The sequence below is a fragment of the Heliangelus exortis genome, chromosome 4, assembly GCF_036169615.1.
Source record: "Heliangelus exortis chromosome 4, bHelExo1.hap1, whole genome shotgun sequence".
Taxonomy (NCBI): Eukaryota; Metazoa; Chordata; class Aves; order Apodiformes; family Trochilidae; genus Heliangelus; species Heliangelus exortis.
In genome coordinates this window covers 39,929,996-39,955,282 of record NC_092425.1, presented here as the reverse complement: position 1 = coordinate 39,955,282, position 25,287 = coordinate 39,929,996, and the positions used below count along the sequence as shown (strand labels likewise).

Here is a 25,287-nt window from a genome sequence, read left to right as displayed (position 1 = left end):
CCGGGCAGGCGCGGAGCGGCGGGAGAGGCAGCGTGGGGAAGGTTGGAGGTGGAGGGGCCGGATAGCGGTGCCCGGTAAGGATTGGGGTGCCCGGTAAGGGTTGGGGGGTGCCCGGTGAGGATCGGATGGTGACCGGTAAGGATCGGGGAGTGCCCGCTAAGGAGCCGGGGGTGCTCGGTAACGATCGGGGGGTGCCCGGTGAGGATTGGGGGGTGCCCGGTAAGGAGCCGGCGGTGCCCGGTAAGGACTAGGGGTGCTTGGTAAAGACTGAGGGTGCCCGGTAAGGAGCCGGGAGAGTCCAGTAAGGATCGGGTGGTGCCCGGTAAGGAACCGGGGGTGCTTGGTAAGGGTTGGGGAGTGCCCGGTAAGGAGCCGGGAGGGTCCAGTAAGGATCGGGTGGTGCCCGGTAAGGAGCCGGGAGTGCCCGGTAGGGACTAGGGGTGCTTGGTAAGGACTGAGGGTGCCCGGTAAGGAGCCGGGAGAGTCCAGTAAGGATCGGGTGGTGCCCGGTAAGGAACCGGGGGTGCTTGGTAAGGATTGGGGAGTGCCCGGTAAGGATCCGGGGGTGCCCGGTAAGGATTGAGGGGTGCCCGGTAAGGAGCCGGGAGTGCCCGGTAAGGACTAGGGGTGCTTGGTAAGGACTGAGGGTGCCCGGTAAGGAGCCGGGAGAGTCCAGTAAGGATCGGGTGGTGCCCGGTAAGGAACCGGGGGTGCTTGGTAAGGGTTGGGGAGTGCCCGGTAAGGAGCCGGGAGTGCCCGGTAAGGACTAGGGGTGCTTGGTAAGGACTGAGGGTGCCCGGTAAGGAGTGGGGCAGCCGGTGGCCTTCCCGCCTTTCGCGTCCTGGCCTCCGCTCCCCTCAGGCGGTTCCTGCGCAGCGGCGCTGGGAAGCGGGGGGATGGGAAGGGACCGTGGCAGGCAGGGTGGGAGTGGGAGTATCGGGGTCTGCTGCTTCCTCCTGTGCTGAAGGCTTAAGGGGCGAAGTGAGTTTGTAACCTTCTGAAGGGGAGAGTCAAAAGTCTTTCTGTTGGTGGGAGGAGAGCTGCGGTGCTTCTCGGCCATCCAGGTGTTGCTTTGAAGCTGTAAATGTTGAGATGGTTGAATGACAGAATGTCAGGGGCTGGAAGGGACCTCCAGAAATGGTGGTGTCCAGTCCCTCTGCCAAAGCAGGAGAACCTGGGGCAGCCCCACAGGAACACATCCAGGTGGGTCTGGAAAGCATCCAGAGATGGAGACTCCACAACCTCTCTGGGCAGCCTGGGCCAGGGCTCCCTCACCCTCACAATACAGAAGTTTCTCCTCAGAAATTTGCAGATTAAGAAAAAAAACATTGCAGTGAAAGGTTTTTCAGGCTCTGGGACAGGCTGGAGTCACCATCCCTGGAGGTGTCTAAAAACTGGTGCTGAGGGGATGTGGTTTGGTGGCGGGCTTGGCAGCATTGATGGTTGGAATTGATGATCTTAAAGAGCTTTTCTGCCATCTCTTCCTTTTTTATTTCCAGGGCTGTGCTTGTGTGGGGCAGGTTGGAGCCAGTTTCAGAGAAGCTGCTGAAGTCACTCACCCACCATGGTGGTTTTCACCTGCAATGCGTGCGGGGAATCGGTGAAGAAAGCACAGGTTGAAAAACATGTGAACATCTGCAGGAACTGCCAGTGCCTTTCTTGCATGGATTGTGGCAAGGATTTCTGGTAGGTAAAGGATGGGAAACAGCCTTGCTCAGGCTGGCACAAATACAAGATGTTTCCTGTGGTATATCAGAATGAAATTGGGCATTTTCCGAATAATTCATGTTTGTGTGCAAAAATATATATGTATTGTGTAATTTCAAGCTTATTCATCTAGATTTGAGCCTCAGGGACCACAGTAAACAGAACTGCAATTTCTTCTTTTATAGTTGTAAGTGACAGTGTTTTCAGCTTCTGATCATCAGCTGTAACTTTTTCTGCTGCTGCAGAGTGAGTGAGATTGGCAATAATGTGAATTCTGAATTGTCACTTGTCAGGACTCACAAGAAAGCAGTGCTGCCATCTGCTTTTGAAATATTAATATATGAATTTGCATAAGAAAATGGTGTTGTCCTCAAATAGTGATGATATTCCTCAATACATTACTGACAAAAAATTAAGATTTATGTTAGTTACTCCTTTTTGTAATCACTTACACACTGGACAGAACTACACTACTACATTAGTGTATCTATATTTAGGAATTAGGTTTTTGCAAGCATCTCCCACCTACTTTTCTAACTTTAAAATGCATCAGTGTGAGCATGTTAGTAGCTGAGCATACAAGTACAAACATGTTAGAGTCATTACTAACAGCAGCAGTATAGTGAAGACTCAGATCTGACCTTGCAAGTCAGGAATTGTCACTGTAGGCTGTAGCATGACAGAAATGTCAGCAATTTTATAACCAGGCACATTAAACTTTACTCATGTCAAATTTGCATGTACACAATATTAAGGTGTACATAATAGGTGCTGTCAGATATCTGTTAATTCATGTTGTTGGTGACATAAGTCTTGTGTGGTGTGAAGGACTGAAACTCTCCAGTGAACTTCAGTTAAAAATCTGTGTTCAGGGGTGAAGATTACAAGGAACATGTGAAGTGTGTAAGTGAAGACCAGAAATATGGGGGAAAAGATTTTGAAGCCAAAACCACCAAAGGAGATGCTAAACAACAGGAGTGGATTCAGGTAAGATTTGTGCTCTATAAAAATGTGATTAATAACTATTATTTGTAAGTAATTTAATTACAGACCCCCTGCATGCTCTGTTTTTACCAGTGCCCACAGCTTTCTTTTGGCAGTTCCTTGGTAGGTCTTTTGCTTATCCTGGTAAGAAATAGACCTGTTGTTTTGAGTCTGTTTCCTCCTGGTTTGGCTGAATGTTCTCCAGCTCTTGTATACAAAGAGGCATTGATATTGTCCACCTTCTTCATGCCACATAGATGCTTTTGTAGCCCTCTTTCAGGTGTCCCTCCCTCATTGTCTCAGAGTCTTTTCCAGTCTGAAAAGTCCTATACTGCTCAGTTGTTCTGTAAATTCAGTCCTTCCTCCTCTGAAGTCTTTCCAATTTTGCTTTCTCTTGGAGGACTGAGGTTACAAGAACTTCACACACTCTTCAAGATATGGGTGAACCATAGGTGTATTCTGTCTTGTAATGATGCTGTGTCCTTCTTCATCCTTTTTTTGATTTTGGTAGATAATCTGCTTATTTTTTTGATCACTGTGCTGGCATTTTTATAGAATTGGCTTTTTTAACCCCAAGACATTGTGTCTCAGTTCCAGGGATCAACTTAAAGGCCACCTTTGTAGATGTGAAGTTAGGATTGCTTCTCCTGTGCATGGTTTGGGTTGGAAGGGACCTCAAAGCTCATCCAGTCCCAACCCCCTGCATGGGCAGGGACACCTCCCACCAGCCCAGGGTGCTCCAAGCCCCATCCAGCCTGGACTTGGACACTGCCAGGGATGGGGCAGCCACAGCTTCCTTGGGCAACCTGTTCCAGGGTCTCACCACCCTCAAAGTAAAGAATTTTTTTCCTAATATCTGACCTAAATCTTCCCTCTTCAAGTTTGAAACCATTTCACCTTGTCCTCTCATATAAACTATGTACACTGTTAATTATGTACATTGTTAATGTCAAGCATGCTGCTGTACATTAATTTGTTTTTTACTTAATTCACCTTATTACCTAGTCACTCGTTCTCTTAAAAACTTGCTGGAGTTCTTCACAATCCTCATCTTGAAGAGGTTCACATCATTAGGAAAAATTTCCTGCCCTCTTATGTCTGCAGTTTCCTTCAAAGTTTTTAGGAAGAAACTGTCAAAACACATTTTTAAAACCCATTAGGTATAATTAAGTCATCTTTATCCACAGATTTGTTGATTTCTATCTTGTATAAAAGCCAACAAAGCAATAAGCTACCTGCATACTCAAGGGCTGTGAACAATTCCATTCAGCAGATGAATCTCATTGTTGAGGTTCAGCACTGGTTGAATACCTTGTTCTGAGGCAGTGTGATGTGAGTGCTGTTGCTTAGGAAAATGGTTTTCAGCACACAGAAAGGTGAGGGATTATTACAGACTGTTCTTTTCTGGTAGATGAACAAAACCTTTCAGTAAAGAAATTTTCAGAAGTACAGGAAAGCTTTCCAGTGACTTTCCAGTGATTACCTCTTTAAATATTGGGAAGCTCAGGGCATTTTTTTCCCCACAAGCAGCAGAGCTGTTCAATTAACTGCCCCAAGGCTCTGACCCAGCCTCCTCTGTTCTCTTGTGCTGGCACCTGGAGCATAGGATTATGCCTGAGCTCTTTTATGGACATTAATGATTGCTGGAACAGAAAAGAGATGTGTGTCAAACTGTGGCCTCAAAGTTAGCTTGATTTTTCACAGTTAGCTCCAGAAGTTTGGAAGCTTTTCTTCATGCAGGTCTTTTTCATGCTGCAACAATCCCCTCTGTGATACAGTTGCTTCACTTTAATAAAAATTATTACATGTTGTAACTTGTACATGAAGAAGCACTGGTGAGCAGCCCTGCTTGCCTTTGTAGGTATAAGTATTTATAGATAACTTATGATCTACAATAAAACCAAAAATCAGTGTTTTGCCTATGCATCCTGAGCCTTTTTTTTCGAGCAGACTTTGCAGTTTGTGGGTGCCAGGTGATTCCTGTCCATTGTGTTTCTGATTTGCATACCTTGCTGCTGTTATTTGACCATTATGCTTCTCTGCTGAATTAATTCTGATTTTCTTCATTCAGAAAATTCACGAAGTCATGAAGAAGCCAAACATAAACCCCAAAGTGCGGAACATTCTGGAGCAAATGCGTGTCTTTGATAACATTCCCAGAAAAAAAGTAAAGTTTCAGGTATGTTTTAACAGAGATTTGTACTCATCCATCCAGGCAGTGAGCCTGAAAATAAACTTTCTTAGCTAGTGCCACTCTCTTTTAACCAAGGTGGCACAAATTGCTTATTTGGGAACTGGTAAAGGGGTGGTGTGGCTGCTGAGTTTCAAATAGGCAATGGCTCCTTGTTTAAAAGGACTGTGTGCCATTTTCATTACCTCTTAAATGATTCACCATGTTCTTTTTTAATACCTTTTTTAAAATTCTATTTGTAATTTCTGTTGAATATCCAAATTCTTAGACATTTAAAGGATTCTCACATCTGTGGCTTCGATGGTGAGATGGTGTTTTGAGAACTTTCCTGTTGCTCAGTGTTCTGACAGAATCTCCCTCACTGCATCCTTCACTACACTTTGCATCATAGCCAAAGCCAATTCCAAATGTTTTATATGGGATCATTAACAGAATTACTGACAGGCTGGACATTTTTTTTTTAAAGTCTGTCTGTGCCTCCAATTGCAAAAAAATCAGAGGTGTACTGTTTCAGTTACTACTGGTTTTTTTCCTGCACAGAATTGGATGAAGAACAGTTTGAGAATTACTGACAGCACTTTGCAAGACCAGGTGTGGGATATTTTCTCTGAAGCAACCAGAAATGTAAGTTAAGTTAGAGGTGCAATATTGTACAACTGGAATGAAGTACAAAGGAAGTTCTGAAGCAGTGACATTGCTCTTTACAAAAACACATTGGTATCAAGTTGCTTGTATAAACATGTTTTGTCTTTTTAAATAGCCACATTCCAAATTATTTTGTAATTTTATGATTTAAATTTCAGTACTTGTATTTACCTTATAATTATTAAAACTAAAGTGTAATTTAATTATAAAAATGTTCATTGATACATTGTTTTTTCTGCCAGAAAATTACTGTAAGCACCAGTACATTAAAAGAAAACCAGAAATGTTGAGAAAAGTACAGTTAAAGGAACCAGCAGTGCCTTTGTTGGCACCATACAGGAATAGTCTGTTGTCCTGGATGTATCCCAAGACAGGGAACTGAGACTGTAACTCAAGGGCTGTAGGTTTTGTATCTTCCTGTAACATGCTGTATTTTTATCTGCAGAAATTGGACTTCTCTCTCCCTTAATTACATTTAGCAAACGTGTTAAAAAAAAGACATAGACAATTCAGAAATTCAAAGAGAAATTATATATGTGATGAGACAACATTTCTTCTGTGATAAGGTAAATAGCATTTAGGCTGTTGAGTTAAAAGAAAAATAATTCACAGTATTTAGTGCTGTTTCTCAGGTAACTGATGGCACCACAAGTGAACAATTTAATTGGATTCAGGGTATTAGTGTTCTTCATAAGTGCAGCAGGGAATAGCTGCAATGTCAAAAAAGACATGTAAAAAAATTAATAATCTGTCCTTCAACAGAAGGTTTCAAGTGAAAAAGAACAAAGCAAACCTCAGCAGCAGCAAGAGGAGCAGTCAGCAGAAACTGGGGAAAATGGAATTACAGATGATAAAATTGAGAAGAAAAAGAATAAGAGAGAACGAAAAGAAGAGAGACAAAAGAACAAAAAGAAGGAGAAAAAAGACTTGAAACTGGAAGACCAGTCAGAAGTAAAAAAGGGTAAAAAGTCAAAAAAAGGAAAGGAGAGCTTGGAGAATGAATTTGAAATAAATGGCAATGGCTACCAGAGTGAAACAGAAGAGGAAACAAATGTGAAGAAACGCAAACAGAAACGTGCAGAAGGTATCCACACTACACCTGATATCCCTGTTTCCAAGATGCTTTTTCTCAGTGCTTTACAGGTCAATAATCTAAGTAGAATGTTTTAAATAGTAAGTTACACATACAACTTAAATTATTTTTAACACTGTGGTTGCACAGTCCTCTTATAAAATTTTAACCTCTTAGCAGATACAAACTTGTGTTACAAGAAGAGGAATTTTCAGTCACATCAGAACTTTTCTTCTAGTTTTAAATTTTTTTGTGTGTGTTTATCCAATTCCATCTCTAGAAGAACCTCACATCACAACGAAGAGAAGGAAAACTGAGAACATTTCAGAAGACATGGAAACAGAAAATACCAGTGGCAATGAAGAAAATGTGGGAGCAGGTAAAGGGATCCTTAAAGGGGGAGTTTATTAGTTAATTACAGGCCTCTTCCCTGCTGCTGGGCACATGAGCCAGCACAGAGGAAAAAAAAATAATAGTTCTATTACATCTCTTTTTATCTTTAAATCCCCATTTTTGCTCGTTGAATCATATATTGGACTTTAGCTGTGTTTGGCCTTAGTTTATGCTTAGATAAACCTAATTGCTCCTATCATCCAACACTGTAACTGTTGGGGAGTGTCTGTTCTGTGAGCAGATTGTTTATCTACCTGGAATTATTTATCTATCTGAAACTCCCAGCTAATAACCTCTGAGTCCATCATCAGCAAATCTGCAGGTGACACTGAGCTGGGGGGGAGTGTGGATCAGCTGGAAGGCAGGAGGGCTCTGCAGAGGGACCTGGACAGACTGGAGAGTTGGGCTGATCCCAACGGGATGAGGTTCAACAAGGCCAAGTGCCGGGTCCTGCACTTTGGTCACAACAACCCCATGGGGAGCTCCAGGCTGGGCACAGAGTGGCAGAAAGGGAGCTGGGAGTCTGGATTGCCAGGAAGCTGAAGAGGAGCCAGCAGTGTGCCCAGGTGGCCAAGAAGGCCAATGGCATCCTGGGCTGGCTCAGGAACAGCGTGGCCAGCAGGTCCAGGGAAGGGATTCTGCCCCTGTGCTCAGCCCTGGGGAGGCCACAGCTTGAGTCCTGTGTCCAGTTCTGGGCCCCTCAGCTCAGGAAGGAGATTGAGGTGCTGGAGCAGGTCCAGAGAAGAGCAAGGAGGCTGGGAAGGGATCCAGCACAAGTCCTGTGAGGAAGGGCTGAGGGAGCTGGGGGTGTTGAGGCTGGAGAAGAGGAGGCTCAGGGGAGACCTCATCACTCTCTCCAACTCCCTGAAAGGAGGTTGGAGCCAGGGGGGGGTTGGGCTCTTTTCCCAGGCAACTCTCAGCAAGACAAGAGGGCACAAGAGGTCTCAAGTTGTGCCAGGGGAGGTTTAGGTTGGACATGAGAAAGAATTTCTTTCCAGAGAGGGTGATCAGCCATTGGAATGGGCTGCCCAGGGAAGGGGTGGATTCTCCATCCCTGGAGCTATTTCAAAAGAGCCTGGATGTGGCACTCAGTGCCATGGGCTGGGAACTGCAGCGGGAGTGGATCAAGGGTTGGACTTGATGAGCTCTGAGGTCCCTTCCACCCCAGCCAATTCTATGAGTCTGAAGTAGGCAGTGTGTTAAATTCACCACCTGTGCTCTGAGGGTGAGGAGAGGGCATTTCCCAACAATTCCTGCTTCCTAGATGAGTTGCTACTTCACAGCTGATGCAAGTGAGTTACCTAAAAGCAATCCTGACCCTGGCACTTCAAGCAGAAAGTTGTTTCTCCATCTCTACCCTGGTACAACCTTCACCAACAGCCTACCTGCCCTTATGCTGGAGACACTGTGCTCTTCTGGGGTCAGTGGGATAACCATGAGGTGTAGCTGAGCTTGTTCCAAAATTTGGAGATTGAAGGCTGGTTCTTACTGGAGAGGACCACCTGGAAATACCATTTTTTTCAAATATTATACAATTATTGTATGATTATGATAATGTTTTTATAATAATATAATAAAATTTATATAATAATATAATAAAATTTATATAATAATATAATAAATTATATATAATATAATTATTGAAGTAAGACTTTATATAATAAAATTTGTATAATATAATAATATTATAATATAATATAATAATTTATAATGAAATAATAATGTACACCTAATTATTTTCTAGGTAAATTCAACTGGAAGGGAACCATCAAAGCAGTTCTGAAACAGGCTCCAGACAATGAAATTTCAATTAAAAAATTAAGAAAAAAGGTACTGTACAACATGGGGTTTTTTCACTCTCCTTTGATCTTGTGATTTTCTGGGTGTAATGGTTGAGGTTGTAAAATCCCAGCTCACAATAGCAAAAAAAGTTTGACATTTAACAGGATATGAATTGACAGAATGTCACCTGAAGGCCAAGTTCTTTATTGCTTACTGCACTACAAAAGAAATGCAGAATAATTGCAGGATTGATTGCCTGCTGCTTTTAACAGAGTAACATGAATGGATTATTGCCCAAAGTGGAATCCTCTTTCCTAACTCAAAATTGTTCTCTCTCTTTCTGTAGGTTATAGCCCAGTATTATGCAGTAGCTGCTGAAAATCACAAATCAGAAGAGGATATTAGAGTCATATTTAACAAGAAAGTGAATAACAATCCCAAATTTAAAGTTTTGAAGGACAAAGTTAAACTCCTGAAGTAAGAGTTTCTATGCTTTTCATAACCTGTGCATTTTTTAACCTTGCAGACTGAGTCAAATGCTTCATCAGCTGCATAAATATACATTGGTCTCAATTTAAATTGAGTATGGGAGAGCAGAATTTAACTTTAAAGAGTAGATTCCTCCTCCTTTTCTAGATTTATCAAAGGAGAAAATTAAGATATTTTATTTTTTTGTTTTATGGAAAATTTATATTTTTTGTACAAGCCTACTGTAATAAAATTCTTGAATGAAGTTATGGGATAATTCTATTGTATATATTGTTTATATATAATTATATATTGTGCTATATATAATTATATATAATTTAAAGGCATGAATGTTTATCAGGACCTGAGCTGTGTGGCTTTTTGCAGAAGCTATTTTAAGAGCAAGTAGGGTTTTCATATTAAAAAAACAACCATGGAATAAGTCTTTTATGCTAAAATTCAGAATGGTCTGACTGATACACCCTTTATGCAATATCCTTAGTGTATGCATGCTTGAATAACCTGATAATTTTGTGTTGTGAAATGCATAATTGTCTGATTTATGTATGTAACAATGCACATTCAGTGAAGATTTAAAGACTGAGTTACTGATATTTATTGAATGTTTTCATCAGTAGTGCAACTGGCTTCTGTATCAGTGCTCACGTGGACTAAAAATTAAATAAATTTCTTTAAAACACCACCTTAAAAATCTGTCCACTTTGATTGTATAATAAAATCTACAAATTATATAAAATCTGGAGAGGCTGCTATATTGCAGTCACCAAAACAATTCAGGCAGGGCAGAAATCTTACATGTAAGAGACAGTTGCCTGGGGAAAGTTGCTTGAAGTTTATAGGGTTTTAATAAAATGCAAAAACTTTGAGACACAAAGTTTCCTACCACAAAGTAATTTGTTAAAAACAGTACTAGAAAGCCAGTGAAATTTTCTTGTAGTAGATAGTACTTTGGAAAACTGCATAATGATATGGAGTAAACACACTTTTCTAGAACTGTGTAATTAAAAAAACTGAATTTATAGAAATATTGAATGTACTAAAAGTATAAATATGAAACAATTTACTGTCTGATACACCAGGTCAAGTTTTTCTGAGTACATACTTGTTTATTATAGAAGTTGTAATAAAAATACCTAATAAATTTAAGATTTCAGTAAGTGTGGTTGATGTATGAAAATGGATTTGGAGACAGAAAAAAAATTACTTACAGACATGGACAAACAAAGACAAGTTCTTTGAACATGTTTCAAATGCTTGGATTTCTTTGTTTTTTAATTTAGGAAAGGACATTAAAAGAGTACATCCTTTCCACTGATATGATTGTAATCTTTAATTTCATTTATTTTACAGAAATAGTGTTACAATAAGATCTTAAATCATTTTGTTACACTTAACAGAAGTGTTGCAAGTTGCCTTTCACAGCTTGGAAGAAGTTTCAGCTGGTGAAAACATCTGATCTGTAGAGAAAGAAGCTGATCTATATCAGGTGGATAGAATTTAAAAAAAAAAAACCAACTTTGATATGAGAAAACATTTCCTTTTTTTCAGACTGATAACCAGATATTTAATTGGTTCATGTCATTGAAAAGTTCCTAGGGCTGATACTCAGAGTTTACTTCAGTGATTTCTGAGGATTAAAGCTGGAAATAAGGAATAGCACTTGACCCTATTTTTTTTTTCCTGCACTGACTTGTGATTCTTAGCAGTTCAAAATCACAACTTCCCCTGTGCAGTGCCATGGTTGCACTTACACATCTTATTCTTACCTTCTCTATGTAGAGGGCAAAGCAGCACCAACTGCCATTCAATTTTTCCTAATAATTTGGCACAGAGCAAATAATAATTACTGAAAAATTAGTGCAAGAGAATGCTTGTGTACAGCTTTATTCAGCTTTAATACAAATGGACAAATTAATGCAGATTCTTTTTGTTTTCCACAAATGCTATATTTAGCAGTCACTATTAATGTTGTCACTGTGAGCTGCTGAGAAGCCATCAGATAATAACCTTAGAAAATGTTCCATGTGTTTGTTTGCTTGATTTTTCTCAACAGCATAACATATCTCCAATAATAATTATGCCTTTTTGCTAAAATGAGAATTTCCCTTTCTAAAATAGTGTCTTGGGAATCCAGTGTCTTGGTGGCACAGAGGGAGAGGGGGGCAGGAAGGAGTATTGTAAATTAGGAAGTTGTTCAGAGTTAGTGGCTTTCTTTTTCAAGCATTTAAGCAGGGAGTTTAATTACTGAAAGAAAGAAAGCTTCAAAGGGCAGCTGCTGACTTGTTGTGCCCAGGCCTCCCCTGTACTGGTGCATGAGAGGAGTTTATTCTTTCTCCCAGTGAAAACCAATCCTCCCACCTGATTGCATCAGTACAAGGGAGTCAGGCCCTGACATGAGGAAGGGGCTCAGTGCTGATGACCACAAGATACAGAGACCCAATGCATGGATTCATTCAGAAATTTTAAGGGAAATGAGAGGAAATTAATTTTTTTCTGCAAGATAAGCAAAAAAAAAAGGCATTTTATTCTGTACATTGAGCTGTGTTCACAGAAGATATCTCAGCCAATATATTCAACATTTATCCCTTTCTTCTTCGATTTAGCTTTTATGAAAAAACCAAAAGGAAGTCCTCAACGTTGCTTTTCTGCTCTGTCAGCTTAAAAAGCAGCAAATTACATTCTCATTAGTACTTTTATCAGAAGTTCTATCTTATATTCTAAATCTCTCTTGGAGTAGAGGATATTTTAATAACAGCTATTCTCTGCACAGTTAAGACACAATTCTCACACCTGTAGCCTGCTGTTTTCTAACTCATCCCTCTTAAATTTAAAGTTTTAATTTATCCCTCTAAAATTTAAACTTAAAATCATCCAGTCTCAACCAGACTGTGCTTTGTTCTCATTGGAACTTTAGGATAGAAGCAGTCCTTGCTACTCTATATACACTGCAGCAGAAGTAAAATAACTTCCTACAGAAGTAGTTTTTCAGGTCCTGAAATTAACAGAAAACCAGAAATTGTCTCTATATGCCTACCCATCAAATTAATATTCTCAAACTTTTAGGTGGAATGCATTACTACTAAATTAGTATCAAAATTCTAATTGGGGCTTAATTACAGAGTCAAGCTCAACCCTCACATCTATTTGTTTTATTAGAAAGTGCTTTTAAACATACTGAGCTCTTTCACTCAGGCAGCATGAAATCTTTCTGAAAGTATTCAGGTCACTACATCTCATTTAAGTGACAAACAATGAAAAATAGCACCAGAATTTTGCCTGCATTGCTCAAAACATGAGTGTTCCACTCTTGTTCTGCTCTCTGCAGTAGCCTTGTAATGAACTCTTGTGATCCTACCATTAATGTATAAATACAAAGCACAAAGTATACTTTCATACATCTGCTTTTCTGTCCTTCTGATGGCCTTTGATTTCCAGGAGTACACAGCTACTGACACTGGACAGTATCCCCCTGCATGACAAAACTTAATGGGTTTTTGTGGATGATACAGAACCAGCATTTTCTCCCAGACTTGTGTTTCTTACCCATAAAGCAAGTGCTTCACTCACTTCATGCCTGCATCTCTGCCCTGCTCTTCTAAATCAATTGCCACTATAAAAACTTTAACTGAATTGTACAGACATCAAGTATGCTTAGAGGGCTTTATTGATTTTTTTTTCCATCTCTTCTTTCTACCATTTACTAGAAGACATCTTATGGGCTGTTTGTTCCTACAATTTCCTTGGCTTACACCATAAATATGTTTCTTCTTCTTGCTACAGTTCTGTCTCACCTACTTTTGAAAGTTCAGCTTTTTTGGTCAGCTTTCAGAACTGAAGTTGTTTCTGAGGTTAGCACTGGACAAGTTTTCTATGAGAAGAAGAAAGATGATCTCAGACTATGCTTTTAACAACTTGTTAAGCAGATTAGCCAAAAGAGTAACAGGAATTGAACAATCATCCTACAGCTGAAATTTCAAATTGAGGTATTCAGATTCCACACCAGCAAACACTTTTCCTTTCTCCCTCTGAAAATATAGCAGTGTTCCCTCTAACTCTGTCCAGTTACAAAACCAGATCAATATATATGAAAAATTGACCCTACAGGATACATAAGTGGTAATGGACTGTGAAGAGTGATGGTAAAGAAAACCTGCTTATAAATGAAGAGCTGAATGAAGTCTTTAAGAACTTCTGTTTTTTCAAGAATCCACAGAAAAGTTATCCAGGCAAACAGCTGAGTTCCACACTATGTATATATTTATATATTTATATATTTATATATTTATATATTTATATATTTATATATTTATATGCTTATATATTTATATATTTATATATTTATATATTTATATATACACATCAGGGAGATGTTCTGTGCTGAACACAATGAAAATTCCCTGTATTTTCCAGTCCTGTAACAGTGAGGTCTGTGTGCCCAAGAAGCTTTGTCCCTGCTTCTTTACAGCAGTCAAATCACAGGCAGTAAGGACACCAGACCACTGCAAAACCAACATTTATGCACTGCCACAGCCTGAAAATATGCTGGCTTCTATCAGTAGTGTCATGCCCAAAGAGAGCAATACTCCTGTAGAATAAATGTTGAACAATAAACTTGAGTGCCCATTCCCACAGTTGGTACAGTTCCTGGGTGAATCAGATTTCTCATCTTCATTATTAAAAAAAAAACCAAACAAATAAAAAAACCACAAACCAAAATAAACAACATTTAGGATGTTTCTTTCAAGATGAAATTCTTGTCATATTGTTACAGGTTGCATGGGCTGTTTCCTCAGGGAGGAAATCTGTAATCCCCATGTTCCCTTGCTCCCCCTCTCACATCTGGACATTTGTTTTTGCCTTTTTCTCCACCCCTCCTCACATTTTTGCAGGCTTTTAAAACCAGATCAGATCCACCAACTGAGAGGTATTATATACCACTGCTAAGGACTGAGTAGGTAAGAACAATTATAGCTGGAGTACTGCTGCCAAGTGCTTTGTATCATTAAACTGGAGTCTTAGGAAAACATTTTGAGAGCCATTGTACTCCCTAAGAAAGTCTGCATAGTTAAGTGAAACCAAACTCAGTGAATTATTTAGTGCAGAGAGCAGGAAGACTGACTTACCAGCTTCAGGCAGAATGGTTTATCCAGATTTATTTCAAGGGGTTTCTTTCCATGTTTGAAGATCTAAGCTGGAATTAAGAATCTTCTCATTGTATATTCTTGATGCTGATTACAGCAAAAGACAAGAGGCAAAAATCAAAGCTACTTAACATTCTTTTATCAGGACATTTGAAATAATCTCCCATCAAATAGAAACTTCAGATTAAAGTAGTGTTCTGGACCAGCTTTTTTTTTTCTTTTTTTCTTTTTTTTTTTTTAAATTTGCAGGCAACTTTCAAGGTGAAAAATAGCACACCTAGATAAATCAGGTGACAATACATGGTGCATATTTTTTTTATTCTTTTAGAAGCCTTCTTCACCTTTTTAACTGCCTTTATCTTACCTGCTTTCTTTTCCTCCATGAAGTTAAACCACTTGAATGCTTACATACAGTGCATTCTTGGTATCAAACACACTATTCTATGTATTGTCTCCTTTCCCAAGGGTCACCTCAGGGCTGCACTGCAATTTAATACTCATGTGAGAATTCACCTGGAGTTCAGTTGTTTGTATATGAACCACATTCAGAGTTGATTGAGTTTTAACCTTCAGTTCTTTTTCAGATCTGCATTGTTATTCATACCCAGTGCTTTTAAGTTCTTTGCTGATTCTGTCCATTGTACTGAATTTAAAGTAATTAAAAGAATGCCAGATGAAAGCAAGAGAACTGTAGTATCATTGAAAGGCTTTTTTCTTACCTGGATGAGTTAGGCAATATATTTATTTCTGCATTTGGTGTACAGGAGGAGAGATGCCTTACTCCAATAAAAACATTTAGAAAGGATTGGGAATCACTACCCCTCCAACCCCTTTACTCCTGGTAGTGGAAGATAAGCAGCACATTACTACTCACTTTATTACTAGTTCATGCACAGAAAGCACAGAGTATATTGCACAAAAATTCCTCAAATTGAAGATAATGCCTATACCTTACCCAACTTAATTCAGCTAAAAGTGAACATATGGAGAGAGGAGCTAGCCCTACTTAGATAAGAAATGAAGAAAATTCCAATCAGGTTTTTGTGAACAGATAACATTTGGGCTAATATAGATACTGACTTCTGTAATGGGGAAAAAAGTTACAAGTGTTTGCTAGAATGCTAGAAAACTAATTTGACTTCCTAAAAGTGAGAATTTATCTGGGAAGTCTAATTCTTACAGTTCTATGTACCCAGTCAAGGAACATAAAAAGCTACTACTTGCATATGTCATTAAGAATTACCTGCAAATAAACACAAAAACAACTAATCAGTAAACAGTAAATATTCAGCAAACAACAAGAACATGCATTCCAAAATATCCAACTAGATTGCAAAACCTGAGTATTAAAAATCATTCAAGTAACTTGCAAAGGTGCTCAAGTCAAATTCTGAAAATGTGGGAAAAATTCAGTTAACAAAAAAAACCCCAAAAACGTTGCAAACTCTACCTTTTCCTTCACAAAATCTTGGGATTCACAAATTCCTTTCACAGCCTGTTAACTAAATTTATCAGATAAAACACCATATTTGAAAACACTTCTTAAGATTTCTGCAGGGATTCTTAAACATTAACTTGCAAGAATTAATTATCAGTAACAGGCTCCTTGTTCAGAGGCTTTGTTAATGATGTTGGTTTTGTTGTAACAGCCTCAGTTCAGCTCCTGACCCCTATCTCCTCTTTAGCAGATAAATACCTTCTGAATCAGAGAATTTCTGTGAAAAGATCCCAGTAAACATCTCAGCTCTACAAATACAAAACATGAGTGGACTCAGTTAAGGTCAATACAGAATCAGGGAAGGGAAGCTCTGATTTCAGCTCTTGGCACAAGTTTAACCTCTGTGAGTAAACAGAAGCATTCAGTTTAACAACACTAACAGATCTCAACCTTTTCAAGCATACATATTTTTTATATTTCAATCAAAGGTACTTCCTACCAATAGGTTTTGCAAAGAAAGCACACGAAGATTTCCTTTGTTTCTTATTTGAATCACTAGCATGAAAGTGAAGGCTGAGGTAATCATTTCACTCAAAGGAAATAAAACAAAGAAACCTCTATTTCATTGCTAAGAAAGCAGATCTCTGAAGCTCCCATGAGGTGTTACCTTCAGAATATCCAACAGAAATAAATAAAAAATAGCCCCTGTAGTCACTAAAGACTATCATGTGGATGACCCTTATGTGAGACACGTTCTAAGGCTGGGAACACAATTTTTTTTTTGCTTAAAAACAGTGGAGGTCAGAGCAAGTCTAGCTGGTACTCTAATTAGAGTTCCCACCAGTTGGTTTCTCCCTGTTATTTTTAAAGGTTTACTGATAAAATGCATAATTATTTATCCACACCCTACATCCTGTCATTTTTTCTTTTCCTCTTCTCTCAACATGGAACTACAGAGAAAACAACTGGAATCTTAGACATTGGAATAAGCTGTTTAAGGTGTGTTTAAGGGACATTTAGATGTGGTGTTTGGGTTTATGGTTTAGGGGAGAACTTCATAAAGTAGGGATGATGGTTGGGCTCGATGATCCCAAGGATCTTATTCCAACCTGAAAGATTTTATGATTCCATCTGCAAGGCTTTTATGTTGATACTGCACAATATGAAAGCAATGCACATGTAAAGTGAAAATTTGACACATACACACTGCTTTCATGCAAAATAATTTGTCCTTTAAGAGGAAAAGTATAAGCAGGTTACTAAACATTGTTTGTTTTTAAATGTTCACGTATATACAGCTCAAAGGACTATAAATTTGATAACTAAAACCCACATACCGATTTTTAATTTTTTTTTCCTCAAGCCACCTTAATAATGATTTGCGGTTTTATTCAATATTTCTACATTTAATTACCTGCCTACAGACAGGTACTTCCATTCTGCACTCAGTGGAACTTTTTACTTAAGGAATGTTATGCCACACATGATTTTGTCTAAGAAAGCAGAGGATTTGCAAGTGCCACACATACTAAGTAGCCTAAAAAAAAAAGTTAGAAAAAAGATTAAATTTTAATAGCACTGTTATTTATTGAACACACCCCAAAAGATTAGAGGATTTGATTTTGACTGGCCCCATGATAAACCTCTCAATATTATTTAGTGGTTGAGTTTGCCCATGTGAAGAAAGCAATAATAACCTATGAAATTTCAGATTTTTTTTTCCCCAGAAATTATTTGCAGAAACGTGATGCGACTTCACATTTAGTTACACAGAAGAATTCATCTGTTGAACTTAACCTATTTTACTACTTTATTCAACTCTTAGCTTGTCTTGTAAATACGGTTGTTATGAGCCGCAATACCCAGTGTCACAGGATTCAGACAATTTTTCTCAGCGCTTTTGACTCCTGTCTAAACCATTGCTGTGTCACGAAAACTGAGCCTTTCCTCACAGCTCTCCTCAGGAGCATCCCATTTGCAAACAGTGAACACCGAAGCATTTACGCGCACACCATTTCCCCATTTTTCTTCAACTATTTTAACAAAACCGTCCTCACTCCGCCACCTGCTTTTACATCACACTGGTCACTGTTTTCGGTGGGGGTCGGTACCGTTCACAGTACTGCTGGTTTATTACTGGGCCGTTCACAGCCTCACCACTTGCAGCTGCGGAACCGCTCCTCCACCCGGGCACCGCGGCGGGAGACGAGCCGCTCAGACTCCCTTTTCCGACCCTCGGCACCTCGCTGGACATTGCTAAAAGCCGTCCCCATGCTCGTTCCCCCTTCCCTCCCCTCACACACGGCCGCCTCCCCTCACGCCAACGGCTCTAACGGCCATAACGGCCGCCTCGCTGCCGCCCTCCCCGGCGCTTCCCGCCCCCTCCCCGGCGTCACTGCCGGAGCGGCCCAAGATGGAGGCGGGCGGTATCGGCAAGGAGCCGCTCCCCAGGCTCCGGCGACCTTTGCGGCGAGAAGCTGAGCCCCGCAACCCGCCTTTGGGGGGCGGTGGGACAGCGGGTGGGTGGTGGCGGAGCCGCCGGTGGGAGGGGAGCGGAGCGGAGGCTGGGTGAGGCGGGGAGGGTGTGTGTGTGTGTGTGACAGAAATGCCCGGGTTTGGGGAGGGGGACGGGTGCTGCTCAAGGAGAGAGTGAGAAGGGACCCTGGGGTGCGGGTAAAGGGGAGTTGTGCAGGCGGTGGGGTACGGCTTGCATGCAGCCCGTTGTGTGGGGCACAGGCTGGGCACAGAGTGGCAGAAAGGGAGCTGGGAGTCTGGATTGCCAGGAAGCTGAAGAGGAGCCAGCAGTGTGCCCAGGTGGCCAAGAAGGCCAATGGCATCCTGGGCTGGCTCAGGAAGAGCGTGGCCAGCAGGTCCAGGGAAGGGATTCTGCCCCTGTGCTCAGCCCTGGGGAGGCCACAGCTTGAGTCCTGTGTCCAGTTCTGGGCCCCTCAGCTCAGGAAGGAGATTGAGGTGCTGGAGCAGGTCCAGAGAAGAGCAAGGAGGCTGGGAAGGGATCCAGCACAAGTCCTGTGAGGAAGGGCTGAGGGAGCTGGGGGTGTTGAGGCTGGAGAAGAGGAGGCTCAGGGGAGACCTCATCACTCTCTACAACTCCCTGAAAGGAGGTTGGAGAGAGGGGAGGGGGGCCGGGCTCTTCTCCATCAGTCAGACAAGAGGCCATGGTCTTAAGTTCTGCCAGGGGAGGTTTAGGTTGGATATTAGGAAGAAATTCTTTCCAGAGAGGGTGATCAGCCATTGGAATGGGCTGCCCAGGGAGGGGGTGCATTCTCTGTCCCTGGAGGTTTTTAAGAAGAGACTGATGTGGCACTGAGTGCCATGGGCTGGGAACTGCAGCGGGAGGGGATCAAGGGTTGGACTTGGTGATCTCAGGGGTCCTTTCCAACCTTCTGATTCTATGATTCTATTGAGCAACTTGGTTACCATGTACTTGGTTGCACACAAAAACCAGCAGCTTTCTAATCTGATCTGTCGTCTTGCTTTCTCATATGGTGGTGAGGAAAAAAAAAAAGTTTTCTGCAAAATGAAAGTTTTAGTTTACCTGCTGAAGGTGTGCAGTGTGAATCAAGTTAGCTCCTGAAACTGCAGTTGCAAATCTCTAGTGATTTAAGTGCGGCTTGGTGAAAGACAACTATTTATGCCTGAAATCAGTTTGCAAATATCAACATTAACATAAAAGGATACAAAGAAATTAGTAGTTGGAAAAGGATACAAAGAAATTAGTAATTGGAAATACCAACCTGACTTTCTGTATGCTAGGTTAATGAAAATGCTTTGATAACAGCAGGAGGTTTTAATAAGTAAAATAACCCTTAAAAATCTACTCAGTTGTTAATTTCCTAGAAGTGTACACAGTCTCATTATGTGCTGATTGTTACTGCTTTATTGTTTTATCAAAGGGTACCTTGCTCAGTCTGTTTTATCTCAGGAACTGTGTGGTGCTTTTTAGAATACTCCCTCTGTGATATTGTGTATTGCACAGAGTAGAGTAATCTCCAAAGGTAAATAATTAAAAGAATAAAGCATCGTGCTATACATAGAATCATATTCCATTTAATGTTTGGATTTAGTGCTAGAATTGTGTTCTTATTTGCAGAAGAGTCTACAGCTGTAGAGAAGAAAAAAAAGCCTCTTAACAGACTCAATGTGCATTCTGCCTTCTGGATTTTGTCATCAATTGCTGTGACATACTACTTTGATTTTTTCAAAACTGTTAAAGAAACTATTCAAGCAGATAGGTAAGGTACCTTTTCTTACAAATGAAGTTGTATTTCCATCTTGCAGTGCTATTCAGTTTGTTACATCTGAACACTGTATTTTAAATCTTGGATAAACGAGATCTGCAGTAGGAGCAGAGTAAGCACTGCAAAATTAAACTTAAGTAATTATGCTTATTAGGCAGCTTTAGAAGGGTGAAAGTGTTTTTAAAAGTAATTTAAGCAAAAAGCTTCAGGATCTTGAGGCTGCTACAGATAATTTATTTGCAAATATTGTTTGCTTTGTCTGTAGACTAGAATAATGTTCAAAATGCAGTATGATTTGTCTTAACATGATTTCTCCCCACAGCTGGTGGTTTGCCTCTGGCAGTTGTTTATTTGCTGCATGTTTATCTGTTGCCTTTTACTGCATTCTGTATCTTGAGTGGTATTGTGGAATTGAGGACTATGATGCCCAGTATCCAGCTCTGATTCCTATCACAACAGCTACATTTATTGCAGCAGCAATCTGGTAAGTCTGAACACCTTACACAAACTTCTGCCAAACCTCTGCAAGTCTAGCTGTCTTATTTGGCTCATTTTATAAAAAGTATGATTTCTGTAATTCTTCCAAGTGGATTTATTGGTAACAGTATCAGATTTTTACTACGTATGCCCCTGGTAAAATCAAGAGTCATTAATTTTCAGCTGCTTCATAAACAGAGATTCTGAAAGTAAGAAGGATCTTTATCCTTGATGGGACATGAGTGGCCTTGCTCATTGTAAAATCTGCAGCAGCTACTGAAGTTCTTGGATGAGTTATCAGTAAAGAGTGGAGTAAACTAGCAATTTACTAAGTAGTTGCTGGGGTCTTTTCATTTTATTTTCTCTCAAGTTGCAAAGAAACAGGGATTTTTCCAGGTCGAATCATATAAATCTCATTTCCTCTTGTGCCATCTTTTCTTTGTGTGGCTGCTATTTCCATAGAGTAACAATTGAATTTACAGAAAACTTCCTACTTTTATTCCCAGTTTCAACGTTGCCTTGTGGCCTGTCTGGTCATTTATGACACCTTTGTTGCTCTTCATTCAGTTTATGGGTGTTGTGATGCTGGTGTCACTCCTGGGATAATCCTTCAGGTAAATAATTGAATTGTTAAAGCCTATAAAATGATTTATCTTGTTGCATGAACTGCTTTGTTAGACATTTAAGGATTGTAAGGCCATGTAAGGATTCCTCTCTATGTTCTAGAATACTGACATTTTGTGGCATGTAGAGTAACAGAACATGCAAGTATCCTAAGGAAAAAGATGTCCTTTTTCTCTTTAATATTCCATTCTAAACAGTGACAAGAAGCAACTGGGATGAATGGATGGGTTTCAGGAGTACAGGACAGATACCTGCAGCTTTTACCCAGACTGGGAGGACTTCTTAGTGAAGTTGCTTGACATGATAGTAAAGGGGAGAAGATATTAACATCCATATGCAACTGTCTTCTCTATTTATTTTTTGTTTAAATTCTAACTCTTTGTCTTATTTTTGTCTTTGTGCCGTTTCTCTTTCCTGTGATGAACAGTCCAGATTAATCTGCTATCTGGAAAACTGCAGGATATCAGAAGTTCTTTGTTCTTCTTAAAACACCAACTTTGAAAAGCAGAACCAGATATTTGGTTGGTGTGAAAAATTCATTCTCAGAACCTGCCATGTTGAAAAGGGGTTCTCACATCTTTTATTAGGATTTGCTACAGAAATGAATCCTGTGAAACAGAAAACCTTAAGAAAGACATCAAAGAGCTCTCAGGAAGTGATGTCCCCTGTATCACAGGTGTCAACATCAGCCACTGCAGTGACTCCTTCTTTACCTCTTGTCTACTCCTCAAGGGAATGTGGAAGAGCTTGGTTGGTTTTGCTTCCCATCACAAATCTTTTCCAGTGAGGGAGTTCCCCAGCATTTTTATGAGTGTGGGAACAAGAATGAGACAGTGCTGGATTTTGAGTGAAGCCTCTGCAGTGCCAAACTAGTAGGCAAAAAAAAATGTAATGTCTGGGACAGTGAAACACAGCTTTTGTTTGCATATACAAACTGAAACTTGTGTTGGAACTTTTTCACTGTTTTCTAGATACCAAGAAACCTGATTTTTTTTAGGAGGTCATAAGTTAGGTCATACTCTGACAACTCCTATGGACTTCTGAAAAATACAACTCTTACTTCAGAACCTCTTTATGATGGGAGCTGCAGTCACACTGGTTAATGCCAACTTCAAATCATGTTTGTTTGTCTTGTCATTAGCTGAATTCTGTGTGAGCACAGGGAGGATGTGAGGAACAAACACCTTTCAGTGTGTCAGAGCTGATGGCATTAGCAGAATTAACCAACTGTCTGGGTTAATTTGTGGAAAGTAAGAATTACAAGTGAATTACACATATCCTGAATCTTATGCAACCATTTTGGTTTTCTACATGAACAGCCAAGGAAATCCTGTTATACAGAATTTATTAATCGTGTATCAGGCCAAATAGTTAATGGCTGCATAATTAGAGCCATAATTTTATTTGGTGATGCCAAATCATTAAGTAATCAATATCAAATTAGTACAAGATAAAACTTGTGAAATATGTACAACCACACAGCATTTTTGATAAAGTTTGATTTGGTTTTTTAGCTTCATGTGAAGGACTCAAATAACTGTTCTGCTGCAAAGCAGGTGTCAGTTTTCTTACATTCCAGTGCTTTATTTCCAATAATGAAGTTTGTTCTGATACTGTAATTCTTAGACTACCTGATTTATAAATCAAATGGAAATAACCATAGGTCAGCCAGTGGCTGGGAAAAAGCAATTGATTTGTGAATAATTAAAAGGGAGATAGGTTTTGTAAAGCTTTTATTAATATTTCAATATAAAGCAGAGGATAATAAGGCAGTTATGAAGTCCTAAATCTTACTTGGGGACTCATGGTCCTGCTCAAACAGGTTGCTTGGTTTGAAAGTACTTGATTCAAGTGTTGTGGGGTTTTAATACTATATTCTTTCCACTTGAACTGACATCTGGAATCTGTTTGCACTCAGTCATAGATCATAGAATAGAATCATACAATAGTTTTGGTTGGAAAAGACCTGTGAGATCACCAGTCCAACCATTAACCTGACACACTGCCAAATCCACCACTAAACCATGGCCCCAAGCACCACATCTACATCTCTTTTAAATACCTCCAGGGATGGTGACTCAGCCACTTCTCTGGGCCACCTGTGGACACAAGAGACAGTTCTTGAGCTGTGAAGTTTCTAATGTTACTTGTGTTACCATGTGGGAAATACTTCCTGATCTCTTGACTTCAGATCTGCTACTGTTTGAAAACAGAAAGATAAGGATCAGGGTTATCAGGACACATCACTGTTAGTTTGGCAGTGCCATCAGTGAAGTAAATAGGTTTTATTTGTGCTGGTACAGTTTGTCTACAGCCAAACATGGATGATCAAGCTCTGAATAACCAGCAGTGTAATGAAAAATATTAGTACCAAACAAGACATTAAGAGCACAAAGTAAATTCCTTTGATGTATGCATGATTTTTCAGTATTCAGGATGTTTTTCTTTTGTAAATTAACTTTTCATTCTTAGCAGTGCCTGTTAATGAAGCTGCCATTTTTCTTCCTCCACAATACAGAGACTGATACTGACTTAAATGCCATTAATTATACACAGTTGGGAAAATAAAATAACACTGTTTATCTTGGCTGAGATACTGATATATCTGGGAATCTGGACACTAATGAATTGCTAGAGCATTTTGTATGGATCCTTGTGCTGAAACATGTTAAAATTTACTCCTTGTGACTATTGCTTGAAGTCTGGATATTTGAGGAGCCTGTTCTTCATTTGACTTTCAAATTGACACCATTGCTGAATCCACAGTACATTAAATGTCAAGTAATGAAAAAGACATTGTCTTGAGCTGCTACTGTTTCATTAATGAAAAAAAAATTGTGTTGGTACACAATACAAAGGATCAGTCTAACCAAAATAAAACACATATAGCTCTGAGGTTAGGTAGCTTGTAGAAGAAGTTATCAGCTTGATTTGTTTAAATGTAATATTAACATTTTCCAAAACCATTTGTACTTCACATCTTTAGAGGATAAGTTGATTATCTTCTGGTTTTACAAGTTTTAACAATTTTATGTCTGCATACACTGGTACATTTGGGTAACTTTGTTTATTATGATATTTCAAATGCATTGCTGCTCAGGGATGGTGATTATTACTGTATTTTTTTATTTGTCAACTATATTAATGCTCCAGGTGTTTTAAGTTGCCTTCTACTCTTGAATTAAAGTTACTACTTGCTACATATTTTTTTCCCAGCCATGTTCTTCTGGTTATCTTAATGAACTTTTTATACAAAGTGTTCTATTATTGTCCAGTACTAATTGTTTAACAGTCTTGGAGACTGTCAGCCCATTATTTTGCCTAGAAAATAGATATGAATGTATATTTAAAAACTGTTTTGACTTGGAGAATGTTTCTCTTTCATGACCTCTCAGCTGGGTTTATTGAAGCTATAATAGCATTTGGAGAGCTATTTGCCCTCTCACTACTTTGATGTCTTTTTCTGAAAATCCCAGGTAAATATCCTCATTGTCCAAAAATCCTGCAATCTTTCAGCAACAAGTCTGAGTTACATGTTCAAAAGGAAGTAGTGGTGGTAAGAAATTAAAGCAATATTTGCTGTAATTACCAAGCTGGCAAAATGCTGCTGCTCCTTCCAGTTCTGTAAACTCTTTGTTTTTGTTATTTTGCTTACCACCTTAAGACAAGAGGTTAGAAAGAGGTTTCTTAGTAGTTTCCTGAGGTCAAAACCCCTACCTCTACCAAAGCTCAAATGGATTACCTTGCTACAAACCACCACAGCTATTTTCTGTAGCCATTTACATTAAATTCACTTGAGGAAAATGTGTACAAGCACCAAAGAGCTTTTCTTTACAGGTGACAAGAGATTCTCTGGAATAATCTTGAAATAAAGTAGTGCAGACAGGGAAGATTATTTATCACAGTTACCCATAGAAGCTCTAGAAAATGAAAGCATCTTCCTTAGATATTTTTAAAGGTTATGTTACATAAGATAAAAGTAAGATTTCACATTTCCATGAACTTGAGATTCTGATGGATGTAGTTCTGAGCTAGAGGTGGTTGAAGCCTTAACTGTTTGACTTAACTCTGCTTTTTCTTGTCCT

At 39.6% G+C, this 25,287-nt stretch overlaps 2 protein-coding genes across 6 annotated transcripts; both read left to right on the top strand.

Moving 5' to 3' along the window:
* Positions 1 to 2: 2 nt before the first annotated feature.
* LYAR (Ly1 antibody reactive) lies at positions 3 to 10,922 on the top strand. Of its 5 annotated transcripts, none has more exons than XM_071743957.1 (9): positions 3 to 93; positions 1,500 to 1,686; positions 2,580 to 2,694; positions 4,763 to 4,870; positions 5,423 to 5,506; positions 6,290 to 6,611; positions 6,880 to 6,978; positions 8,737 to 8,822; positions 9,121 to 10,922. In XM_071743957.1, the coding sequence occupies exons 2-9, from the start codon at positions 1,565 to 1,567 to the stop codon at positions 9,253 to 9,255; spliced, it is 1,071 nt and encodes a 356-aa protein (XP_071600058.1). In that variant the 5' UTR covers positions 3 to 93; positions 1,500 to 1,564; the 3' UTR covers positions 9,256 to 10,922. The 5 variants fall into 5 exon arrangements, with proteins under 5 accessions (XP_071600058.1, XP_071600056.1, XP_071600054.1 ...); XM_071743955.1 differs by lacking the exon at positions 3 to 93 and adding an exon at positions 106 to 135; XM_071743953.1 differs by lacking the exon at positions 3 to 93 and adding an exon at positions 122 to 156.
* A 7,289-nt stretch (positions 10,923 to 18,211) lies between these two features.
* TMEM128 (transmembrane protein 128) lies at positions 18,212 to 24,404 on the top strand. Its single transcript, XM_071743950.1, has 5 exons — positions 18,212 to 18,361; positions 19,954 to 20,095; positions 20,424 to 20,585; positions 21,085 to 21,192; positions 21,635 to 24,404. Exons 1-4 carry the CDS (start codon positions 18,256 to 18,258, stop codon positions 21,182 to 21,184), a joined length of 510 nt encoding a protein of 169 aa, XP_071600051.1. The 5' UTR covers positions 18,212 to 18,255; the 3' UTR covers positions 21,185 to 21,192; positions 21,635 to 24,404.
* Positions 24,405 to 25,287: the final 883 nt, after the last annotated feature.

Coding starts and splice junctions, on each gene's coding strand:
- LYAR (XM_071743957.1), top strand. CDS start 1,565: ATGGTGGTTTTCACCTGCAATGCGTGCGGGGAATCGGTGAAGAAAGCA. Junction 6,979..8,736: donor TGAAGAAAATGTGGGAGCAG/GTAAAGGGATCC, acceptor ATTATTTTCTAG/GTAAATTCAACTGGAAGGGA. Junction 8,823..9,120: donor TTAAAAAATTAAGAAAAAAG/GTACTGTACAAC, acceptor CTCTTTCTGTAG/GTTATAGCCCAGTATTATGC.
- TMEM128 (XM_071743950.1), top strand. CDS start 18,256: ATGGAGGCGGGCGGTATCGGCAAGGAGCCGCTCCCCAGGCTCCGGCGA. Junction 18,362..19,953: donor GGGGGGCGGTGGGACAGCGG/GTGGGTGGTGGC, acceptor TCTTATTTGCAG/AAGAGTCTACAGCTGTAGAG. Junction 20,586..21,084: donor TTTATTGCAGCAGCAATCTG/GTAAGTCTGAAC, acceptor TTTTATTCCCAG/TTTCAACGTTGCCTTGTGGC.